We start from the raw sequence: 12,580 nt of genomic DNA, 5'->3' as shown, positions 1-12,580 counted from the left end.
TTCTTCCCAACTTCATCTAGATTCAACACAATTCCAATCAAAATCCCAGCAAGTTATTTTGTGGATATCAACAAACTGATTCTAAGGTCTATATGGAAAGACAAAAAACCCAGGATAGCCAACACAGTACTGAAGAACAAAGGCAGAGGATTGACACTACCCAACTTCAAGCCTTACTATAAAGCTACAGTGATCAAGACAGTATAGTATTGGTGAAAGAACAGACAAATAGATCAATGGAACAAAACAGAGAGCCCAGAAATAGACCCACACAAACATAGCCAATTGATCTTTGACAAAGGAGAAAGGCGATCAAACGGAGAAAGGGTAGTCTTTTCAACAAACGGTTGGTGCTGGAACAAAGGAACATCCACATGGAAAAAAATACAAACAGACTTTATACATTTCACAGCAGTTAATTCAAAATGGATCACAGACCTAAATGTGAAATGCAAGACTATAAAACATAGGAGAAAATCTAGGTGGCCTCGAGTTTGGCGATGACTTTTTAAATACAACACAATCCATGAAAGAAAAATGGTTAAGTTGGACTTCATTAAACCAAAAACATCTGCTCTGCCAAAAACACTTAAATAAAAACGAGTTAAATGAAAACACTTAAATGAAAAGACAAGCCACAGACTGGGAGAAAATATTTGGAAAACACATATCTGGTAAAGAACTTGCATCCAAAATATAAAAGAACTCTTAAAAACTCAATAATAAGAAATTAAACAGCCAATTAAAGAATGGGCAAGATTTGAGCAGAGAACAGACACCTCACCAAAGAGGATATACAACAAATGGCAAATAAGCATATGAAAAGATGCTCAACATCATATGCCATTACAGAACTGCCAATTAAAACGAGATACCACTACACACCTATTAGAATGGCTAAAATCTAAAACACTGACAAGAGCATTTGCTGGCAAAGATGTAGAGAAACAGGAACTCTCATTCATTGCTGGTGAGAATGCAAAATGGTACAGCCACTGTGTTAGTCTGGCAGTGTCTTATATAGGTAAACACAGACTTACCACATGATCCAGAAATAGCACTCCTAAATATTTACCCAAATGAGTTGAAAACATATGTCCACACAATAACATGGACACATGTTCTGTGAACATGAACGTTCATAGCAGCTTTCTTCATAATTGCTAAAACTTGGAAACAACCAAAATGTCCTTCAATAGGTGAATGAATAAGCAAACTGTGGTATATACATACAATAGAATATTACTCAGCAATAAAAAGAAATGAGCTATCAAGCTGTAAAAAGACATGGAGGAAACCTAAATGCATATTATCAAGTGCAATATGCTAAAAAGCCTATATACTGTGGGATTCCAACTATAGGACATTTTGAAAAAGGCAGAACTATAGAGAGAGTAAAAAGACCAACAGTTTCTAGAGGCTTGAGGGCTGGGGAGGTGAGGGATGAACAGGACGTTGTTAGGGCAGTGAAACTGTTCTGTATGGTACTGTAATGGTGGATACATGAGATTATGCATTTATCAAAACTCATGGACCGTACAACCAAAAAAGTAAACCTTTACCAAGGTAAACTATAGATTTTAGTTAATAATAATGTATCGATATCAGTTCCTCAACTGTAAAAAATTCTACTCTAAGAAAGAAATTATATTACCTGGACAGTTTATGTGACAAATAATATTTTTCAACATATACTTCATAATAATAATTTTGTTATACATGCCACTGAAAAATCATTATATCAGAGTTAGAAGGATCTTTATACATATGTTTTTGGTTTTTAAACTGAGATAAAATTCACATACCATAAAGTTTATACTTTAAAGAGTACAATTCCACACTAATGTAAGATATTAAGGGAAACTGTGTGTGTGTGTGGCAGGACCATATGGGAACTCCTTGTATTTTCTGTGAAATTTTCCTGCAAACCTAAAAAATCACCTAAAAAAACCAGTCTATTTAAAGAAACAAAACAAATATTTCATTTCCCTTTCAAGGGACTGGTTTAGAAATTGTCTTGTGATCCTATTCTGGCCAGTGAAATGTGAAAAGAGTTTTAACTATGGGGCTTCTGGGAAAGGTTTCCTCAGTTCTTAAATAAAGAAGAAAATGATGACTGAAGGCTTAAACAGTGTCCATTTCTCCCTTTGGAAACTTCACTAACTGGATGGGAAGTTTATCAGAAGGGCAAGTAGCCTGAGAGCAAAGAGGACACACTGAGGATAAAATGTAAAGACAGAATCTGGGCCCTTGACCATAAATCACTGAATCAACCAGACTAACCAACCATGAAGCAGCAGTTCTACCTCCAGTCTAACTGTGCAAGGCATAAATGTTACAATGTCACTTTTTATTTAGGGTTTTTGTTACTTGAAACAAAAGGCACCCTAAATGATAACAGCACATATTATATGTGTTATATGCACATGTTCAGAATTCTTTTATCACATGGCCAAATTATTATTAAACATAATGTTATTTTTAAAACAAGAGGGCAAGAAAACAGGAACACTGTCCTCTAATAAGAAATTATATTAACTGGAGAGTTCATATGACAAGTAATATTTTTTAATATATCCTTTACAATAATAATTTTGTTAGACATGTCACTGAAAAATCATATCAGAATTAGAAGGATCTTCCTACATGTTTTTCTCCTTTTAAAAACTGAGATGAAATTCACATACCATAAAATGTATACTTTTAAAGAGTACAATTCAGAGGAGTTTAGTATATTCACAAGGTTGTGTAACCATCGCCACTACTTAATTCTAGAATATTTTCATAACCCAAAGAGAAACCCTGAAACTATTAGCAGTCACTCCCCATGGTCTCCTATCCCCAGCCCCTGCAACCACTACTCTACCTTCTGTCTCTGTGGATTTGCCTACTCTGGACATTTCATATAAATAGAATCAAATAGCATGCGGCCTTTTGTGTCTGGCTTCTTTCACTTAGAATACTGTTTTCAAGGTTCATCCACGTAATATGTAAATGTGTCGGTAATTCATGGATTTTTATAGCTGAATAATATACCATTGTATGGCTATACCACATTTTGTTTATCCATTCATCAGTTGATAAAAAACTGTTTTCACTTTTTGGGCTATTAATAATAATGTTGCTATGGACATTCATGTACAAGTTTTTATGAATCTATATTTTCAGTTCTCTTGGGTATAGTCCTAAGAGTAAAATTGCTGGGTCATATAGTAACTCTATGTTTAGTCTCCTGAGAAACTACCAAACTGTTTTCCAAAGTAGCTACACCACTTTACATTCCCAACAGCAATGTATAATGGTTCCAATTTCTCCATATCTTCACCAACACATCATATGTCTTTTTTATTTTAGCCTTCCTAGTGGATGTAAAATGGTATCTCTTGGTGGTTTTGATTTACATTTTTCTAATTAATGATATTGAGCATCTTTTCACGTGTTTACTAGCCATTTGTAGATCTTCTCTGGAGAAATATCTATTCTAAGCCTTTGACCATTTTTAAATTGGATTATTTGTCTTTTGGTCTCTCAGTCTAAGAATTCTTTATATATTCTGGATAATATAAAAGATATATGATTTACATAGGTATAGACTAAGTAAATAATATTACTAATTAGTAAGTAATATTAAAAAAAAGATATATGATTTACAAACATTTTCTCCCATTCTGTGGGTTATCTTTTCAATTTTTTGATAGTGTCCTTAAAGCAGTTTCTTGATAATGTCCTCTGACAATTTTCATAAAGTCCAATTTATTTATCTTTTCTCTTGTTGCTTATGCTTTAGGTGTCATATCTAATAAACCAATGCCTAATCCAAGGACACAAAGATTTACACCTGTTTTCTTCTAAGAGTTTAATAGTTTTAGTTCTTACTTTTAGGCCTCTGATCAATTTTGAGTTACTATTTATATATGTTGTGAGGTAGGGGTCTGAGTTCATTTTTTTCCATGTGAATATCCAGTTGTCCCAATACCATTTGTTGAGAAAAGCATTCTTTCTCCCATTTAATTATTCTGACACTCTTGTCAAAAATTAATTGACCATAAATGTATGGATTTATTTCTGGACTGTCAGTTCTATTCTCTTGATCTTTATGTCTATCTGAATGCCAGTACTACAGTCTTTGGTGTTCTTTAATTTCTTACAACAATGTTTTATAGTTCTCAGTGTACAAATCTTGGATTTCTTTTATTAAATTTGTTAAATAAACAAAACGTTTGTTCTTCTTAATGTTACTGCAAATGGAACTGTTTCCTTAATTCAATTTTCAGATTGTTCACTGTCAGTGTATAGAAATAAAAGTGACTTTTGTATATTCATCGTGTTTCCTATAAACTTACTGAATTTATTTAATATCTCTAATAACTTTTGTGAAGATTCCTTAGGATTTTCTATATACATGATCATGTCGTCTGAAAATACAAATAGTTTTACTTCTTCATTTTCTAGTCTAATTGCTCTAGCTAGCACCTCTAACATAGTATTGAATAGAAGTGGCAGAATAGACATCCTAGTCTTATTCCTGATCTTAAGGGGGAAAGCTTTAAATCTTTCACCATTAAGTGTGATTTTTTTTTTTTTTTAACATCTTTATTGGAGTATAAAGGTGTGATGTTAACTGTGGGTTTTCATAGATGCTCTTCATCAGGTTGAAGAAGTTCTCTTTTATCCCAAGATTGTTGAGTGTTCAAGAAAGCATGTCAGATTTTGTCAAATGTTTTTCTGCATCTATCAACTGTCCTTTATTCTACTGATAAAGTATTAACAGTGACTTATTTGAATCAATGATTGATGTTGATTCAAGTTCATATTTCTGGGATATACCCTACTTGGTCATGATGTATAAATCTTTTTACATGTTGCCGGATTCAGTTTGCTAGTAACTGGTTAAGAATTTTTGCATCTATATTCAAAAGGGATATTGGTCTGCAGTTTTCCTGTGATGTCTTTTTCTGGTTTATTATCAGGGAAATAGTAGCCTCACTGAATGAGTCAGGAAATGTCCCTGCTTAGTGAAGCACTGGTGTTAATTCTTTAAATGTTTGGTAGAATTCACCAGTGAAGTCACTGGTCCTGAGGTTTTCTTTGTGGTAAGTTTTTGGTTACTAATTCAGTCTTTTTACTAGGCATATTCAGATTTTCTACTTCTTCTTCATTCAGTTTCAGTAGTTTGTGTGTTTCTAAGAATCTGTCCATTTATCCATGCAAACAGTAACCAAAAGAGAGTAGGAGTAGCTATACTGACCCATCAAACTCTAGCTGGGGAAAATGACTCAAAAAAGATACCTAGAGGAGGGTTTTAAGCAGTATGCAAAATGTATTTGGAAAAGAATGAAACAGAAAGAGAGACTACTTTATAGGCTAGGCCTGAAATAATGATGAACTGAAGAAAGAAAAAGGGGAGAAGTTTCTCAAGATACACTTTGAACTATGTCAAAAGATTTTTTTTAAAAGCTAAAATTCTAATACTTACATAGGAATAGGCACTTGACATGGAGGACAAGGCAATGCAGTCTGAATAAATGCTGGTTCAGAAGGCTGTTCCCAAGGGCCTGAAGGCTGGTGCTACAAGTAAAATAAATAACAATTTTTAAGTCAGAGGGGTTAAATCATATAGCCGATTTAAGGATCTAAGAAAACAGTTCCACGAATCCTCTGCTCAAGCCGGTTGAAATTTTTTCAAGTACTCAACAAATTGTGCTTATTGAAATATTTTATTCCATCCTTAAATTCTATCAGACTGTTCCCCTCTAACACGTTTATATTAAAAATTGAGCCAGATTCCAGTTTTTAAATGACAGAACAAAGGCAGTATAGACTCCTTCACTCCAAAAGAATAAAACACAGAATTGTAAAATCCATATTCCACCAATAGAATTTAATCTCCATTATTTTGTTCACTGTTGTCTCCCCAGCACCTAGAAGAATGCTTAACACATAGTAAGAATTCAATAAATATTCACTGAATATGTGAATGAATCTTTGAGGAAACCAGGAGATATTTATAACCCTAAACCACAATATATGAAAGAAGACTGACAAACTCATCTGTATGATGATTATAACATGACTATCACACTGTACTTGCAAACATTTGTTTATTGGTTTTTCTCCTTTTCTGTATTGTGTATTTCTTAAGACAAAAACCAAGTATTATTTACCTTATACCCCAGCTCCTATCACAGTGTTTAATACCCAATAAGTACTTAATCATTGTTTGCTGAAATGACTAAGTAAAATTAAGAAAATATGACCCACAGCAATGCATTATGTCTTAATAGTACTGTTCCCTTACCCTGCCAGTTTGCTTTATTAATGCTTGATCATGACATGGAGCAGGACACAAGTGACCACATTTCTCCAAAACCTTTCGGCAAGGTTGATGACATGGAGGACAAGAGCCAAAGTGACAGCGATGTTTTTCTTGACTTGTATGATGGCAAGTTGGTGGTCGACTAAATCATAAAGTACAATTTTTAAAATTACTTTTGATCATTGAACAATTATATCTAAAGTGCAATTATCTATTTATATATCTTCTGATTCCATACAGAATGGGCATACTGTGAATATTAATATTTTAGAACATTAAAGCAAAATTGAAAGTACTAACAAAATTAAAAATCTGTATGAATTTAAATCTGTAAGACACCAGATGTAAGTCTGTACAGAGCTTTGTACTAACCTGCACTGCTCTTTGCACTTGGGGGGTCTTGTGGTACGTTCTCGGCCACAGGGTACTGTCACCTTTGTATTACCACAATTGCACTTCACATCTACAGTTTCTGGGCAGGGATAACAGCTACCTGAAAAAAAAGTCTGAAACTTAAAGAGAAATTTCCTTAACTACCCAAATTCCCATCACTAGTAGAATCAATAAGTTTAGTATATTCACACAATGGGATACTCTAGGATGAGAATAAATGAATGAACCTCACACATATAACATTGAGCAAACAAAATCAGACACCAAGAATATACAGTATATGATTCCATTTATATAAAATAAACAGGAAAAACTAATCTATGCTGTTCAAAATCAGGATGATGATTACAAAGGACACAAAAAGTTTGGGAAATGCTGGTAATGATCCGTTTAATAATCTGAGTTCTGGTTATATGGTTATGTTCAGTTTATAAAAAGTCATCAAGCTGTACACCTGCAATTTGTATACTTTTCTATATCTACACCGGTACTTCAATAAAAAGTTTTAGAATTTTCTTTAAAATTTGCTAAAAGTTCTGTTCTAAATAACAAATTTAACACATTACTCATTCAAAACTACACCAGCAAAATGGAGCTAAGTCTTTGGAAAATCTAATGTTAGCAATAATCTTTTTGGCTTAGTTTCATACATACATCTATTCAAGTACATTATTTTTAGATAAATTCTCCAATAAGAGTGACTTCTCTCATAAGGTTATTAACAAGTACAGTTAATTTTCCATTACTCGTGCTTTGCAAAAGACTCTAAAATCTCATTTTAGGCTATAATTCCAAATACTTCTCTTCTAAACATTTCAAAAGGAAACATTTTTAGGGTTTCAGCTTTTTACCTTCTTTTGTTATGGGTAGAAATACACAAAGACCAATTGAAAAGAAATCTTTTTAGACAGGCTATAAAGTTCTCCCCAAGGCTTTGACACCATCCTAAGGGCTTTCTTCCCACTCCAGTTTTCCGAATAGGCTACCCCATTAGAAATGAAATAATAAGAAAGGAATAAAGAGTCTTCAACTAGGAAGTTAAGTATCTCAAGAAATTGCTGCCTAGGTGTCAGGACCAAGCAAAATACTGAATAGCAATTAACCTGATAAAAAACAGATTGATGATGAAAAATAGTCTGGTTAAAGCCTCTATTAATTCAAAACAGTTCCCTAAAACAAAAAGAGGTTAAGAATTTTGATTCAAATAATGACCACAGAAAAAGAAATAAAGTAAAAAGCACCACAGGGAAAAAACACATGTGTATTATACAAATTACCAAATTTATACTTCAGTGTTTTGATAAGTATAATCCAGTAAAGTATTATCTTGATGGTAATGCAAGCCAAGTTATCCTGACTCACATGATCAAACATTATTTTGATCTTTCCAAAAGAAAATTTGATGTCACATTTTTAAAAAAATTAACAGTGACATTTATGTCAGTTCTTACTCAGCACATTATATTAATTTCCATACTTAACAATGATAATTTTCATTCACCTTCAGCAATCAAAGAGAAACTTATCAAACATAACCTTTTTGCCACCCTAAACTACAGCATCACTTTACCTTTTTTAAAATTAAATCTTGAGAACAATAAGGGGTTGTTTTCCTAATGAACTCATTACAGACACCTGTACAACATGACATTAAATTCAAGTAACTTCAGTGATAATATTTTTTAAATGAAAAAGGAGCATACAGAGTATAAATACAGTGACTAGTGGGTCAAAAGTCCAGTAATTCTAGAACCATAACCATAGAAGGCCTTAAGCTTAAAAGAACTATAAGTCAAGATTTCATATATTCACAGCGCAAACATGCAGATAGCACCCTCTCCCTATGAGTTACAGTACAACTTTGATTATGAAGGTATCTAGAATAATAGAAAATGACATAAAATAATGATTCTATGTATCTTATGTAACTGAGTATTAAACAAATGGTAAGAGTTGCACAAAGGTATCTTCATACACTTTCCATTAAGGTAAATTTTTTTTAGGGGCTAATATGTTTCTTTTTTAAAAAATAAACATTCTGCCAAAAAATAATTAATAATAATTGAACCTGGATCTGATCAAACCTCTAGTTCCACTAACAGTTTATAGAAAATACAGAGGAAAATGTCCAATAATACCACGGAGATGCAATCTGCAAAATCCAGACTCTGTGAAACTAAATAAAGCAACCTAGTTTCTTAAACAAGTGACAAAGGAAAATATATAAAAAGATGGAAAATTATAGAAAAAGAGGGAAATTACAGATTCATAGACTTCAGAGACATCAACCAACTGCAATGTCAATCTTATTAAGGTTTCTGAGTCATACAAACTGAAGTAAAAAATGAAGGCATTTATGAGACAACAAGATATGTGAACACCAGATACTTGCTGATATTAAGAAACAGATTAACTATTTTCAGGTTAAGAATCCATCTTTCAGAGATGCATATTGAAGTATTTATGGGATTTGCTTCAAAATAATACAAAAGGGGGATATGCTTTCAACATTTCTCCACTAAGTATGATGTTTGCTCTACCCTTTTTGCAGATACTCTATATCAGGTTAAGGACACTCTCTTCCATTTCTAGTTAAGTTTTCATCATATATGGATGCTGAATTTTATCAACTGTTTTTCAGACATTTACTAAAATGATCTCATTTCTCCCTTAATCTGTTAATGTGATGGAAACATGTTATTAGATTTACTAATCTTAAACCAACCATACATTACTGCAATAAACCCAACTTGGTTATGATAGATTAAGGTTTTGGATAGCTAATACTGTAGTACCAGATAGCTGGATTTGAGTGGCAAAAACTTTAATATTTTACAAACATGTTCATGAGTTAGATTGGCCTGTAATTGTCTCTTACTTTCTTTGAAAGATGATATAATGAGCTGGAACACATTCCTTTTTTACATACACTATCAAATAGTTCACAAAGAGATTAAACGTGTACATACCTTAATGTTCATTTGTTAAAAATCATGTGTAAAAATCAACTAGGCCTGGTGTTTTCTTGGTGAGAAAATTCTAAACTACTGATTCAATTTCTTTAATGGTCATACAACGTCAGGTTTTCAACTTAAAGTGAAGGCTATGTTTTAACAGTGGCCTCCAAGGCCCTATACATATTCTCCTTTCCCCAGCAATCATTTATCCCACCATCTCTCTGACCTCATCTCCTAACATGTGTCCCCCTGAGCAACCACTTCAGTCCTCCTTCAAATGTTCCTGTCTCAAGGCCTCTGTAATCAAACTACCCCATCCCCATTTCCCCAGGGCTTGATGCCTACTTCTCTCAGGATTCCCCACACATGTCATCCTTTCAGAGTCCTACTCTGACCACACTATATAAAACAGTAGATACCATCCCAATTATCACAATTTTAATTTTACTCTAATTTTCTTTCTATACTTGTCACTATCTGATATTCTATATTAATTTGATTATTTACTTGTATTCTAATTGAGGAAGAATAAAAAAATAAGCTCCATAAAAGCAGGTACTTTGTCAAAATTGTTCACTCGTAATTCCGGTGCCTGGTACTTAGTAGACACTCAAAAATACTTATTGAATGAATTAATGACTAACTTTAGAATGTTAATGAAATTCAAATTTAATGGGTCAGTGATATGACTACAAAAGGAAATAAAATCCTTTTACATGAGAACCAAAAAGCTAGTTCTAAACTTTACAGTTTAAAGACACTGACATTTTTGGATTGGGTTGTTTGTTTTTTTGATATTGAGCTGCATGAGCTGCTTGTATATTTTGGAGATTAATCCTTTCTCAGTTGCTTCCTTTGCAAGTATTTTCTCCCATTCTGAGGGTTGTCTTTTCATCTTGTTTATGGTTTCCTTTGCTGTGCAAAAGCTTTTAAGTTTCATTAGGTCCTGTTTACTTTTGGTTTATTTCTATTTCTCTAGGAGGTGGGTCAAAAAGGATCTTGCTGTGATTTATGTCATAGTGTTCTGCCTATGTTTTCCTCTAAGAGTTTTATAGTGTCTGGCCTTCCATTTAAGTCTTTAATCCATTTTGAGTTAATTTTTGTGTATGGTGTTAGGGAGTGTTCTAATTTCATTCTTTTACACGTAGCTGTCCAGTTTTCCCAGAACCACTTATTGAAGAGGCTGTCTTTTCTCCATTGTATATTCTTGCTTCCTTGATAAAAATAAGGTGACCATATGTGTGTGGGTTTATCCCTGGGCTTTCTATCCTGTTCCATTAATCTATATTTCTGTTTTTGTTCCAGTACCATACTGTCTTGATTACTGTAGCTTTGTAATATAGTCTGAAGTCAGGGAGCCTGATTCCTCCAGCTCTGTTTTTCTTTCTCAAGATTGCTTTGGCTATTTGGGGTCTTTTGTGTTGCCATACAAATTGTGAAATTTTTTGTTGTAGTTCTGTGAAAAATGCCATTGGTAGTTTGATAGGGATTGCACTGAATCTGTAGATTGCTTTGGGTAGTATAGTCATTTTCACAATGTTGATTCTTCCAATCCAAGAACATGGTATATCTCTCCATTTATATCATTAGTTTCTTTCATCAGTGTCTTACGGTTTTCTGCATACAGGTCTTTTGTCTCCTTAGGTAGGTTTAGTCCTAGGTATTTTATTCTTTTTTCTTGCAACAGTAAATGGGAGTGTTTCCTTAATTTCCCTTTCAGATTTTTCATCATCAGTCTATAGGAATGCAAGAGATTTCTGTGCATTAATTTTGTATCCTGCTACTTTACCAAATTCATTGATTAGCTCTGGTAGTTTTCTGGTAGCATCTTTAGGATTCTCTATGTATAGTATCATGTCATCTGCAAACAGTGACAGTTTTACTTCTTCTTTTCTGATTTGGATTCATTTTATTTCTTTTTCTTCTCTTATTGCTGTGGCTAAAACTTCCAAAACTATGTTGAATAATAGTGGTGAGAGTGGGCAACCTTGTTTTGCTCCTGATCTTAGTGGACATGGTTTCAGTTTTTCACCATTGAGAACGATGCTGGCTGTGGGTCTGGCACATATGGCCTAAATAGACATTTCTCCAAAGAAGATATACAGATTGCCAACAAACACATGAAAGGATGCTCAACATCACTAATCATTAGAGAAATGCAAATCAAAACTACAATGAGGTATCACCTCACACCAGTCAGAATGGCCATCATGAAAAAATCTACAAACAATAAATGCTGGAGAGGGTGTGGAGAAAAGGGAACCCTCTTGGGTGGGAACTGTGGATGGGAATGTAAATTGATACAGCCACTATGGAGAACAGTATGGAGGTTCCTTAAAAAACTAAAAATAGAACTACCATACGACCCAGCAATCCCACTACTGGGCATATACCCTGAGAAAACCATAATTCAAAGAGTCATGTACCACAGTGTTCATTGCAGCACTATTTACAAGAGCCAGGACATGGAAGCAACCTAAGTATCCATCAACAGATGAATGGATAAAGAAGATGTGGCACATATATACAATGGAATATTATTCAGCCATAAAAAGAAACAAAGTTGAGCTATTTGCAGTGAGGTGGATGGACCTAGAGACTGTCATACACAGTGAAGTAAGTCAGAAAGAGAAAAACAAATACCGTATGCTAACACATATATATGGAATCTTAAAAAAAATGGTTCTAAAGAACCTAGGGGCAGGACAGGAATAAAGACGCAGACATAGAGAATGGACTTGAGGACATGGGGAAGGGGAAGGGTAAGCTCAGACGAAGTGAGAGAGTGGCATGGACATATATACACTACCAAATGTAAATTAGACAGCTAGTGGGAAGCAGCTGCCTGGCACAGGGAGATCAGCTCGGTGTTTTGTGTCCACCTAGAGGGGTGGGATAGGGAGGGTAGGAGGGA

The 12,580-nt window shown here is 33.8% G+C and overlaps 1 protein-coding gene across 7 annotated transcripts in view; it reads right to left on the bottom strand.

Annotated features, from left to right (window-relative positions):
• Nucleotides 1-12,580, bottom strand: part of NFXL1 (nuclear transcription factor, X-box binding like 1) — a 57,048-nt gene that overhangs the window by 21,492 nt on the left and 22,976 nt on the right. For all 7 annotated transcript variants that reach the window (XM_082390500.1, XM_082390503.1, XM_082390502.1 and 4 more), the window contains exons 13-15: nt 6,689-6,809; nt 6,299-6,458; nt 5,477-5,568 (exon numbers count right to left, since the gene is read on the bottom strand). In XM_082390500.1, coding sequence (XP_082246626.1) covers nt 5,477-5,568; nt 6,299-6,458; nt 6,689-6,809 — 373 coding nt within the window. The remainder of the gene's footprint in view (nt 1-5,476; nt 5,569-6,298; nt 6,459-6,688; nt 6,810-12,580) is intronic.

The sequence above is a fragment of the Balaenoptera borealis genome (assembly GCF_965194805.1).
Source record: "Balaenoptera borealis genome assembly, chromosome: 4".
Classification (NCBI taxonomy): domain Eukaryota; kingdom Metazoa; phylum Chordata; class Mammalia; order Artiodactyla; family Balaenopteridae; genus Balaenoptera; species Balaenoptera borealis.
The sequence above is the reverse complement of the archived record's forward strand: the minus strand, read 5'-3'. Positions and strand labels throughout refer to the sequence as shown.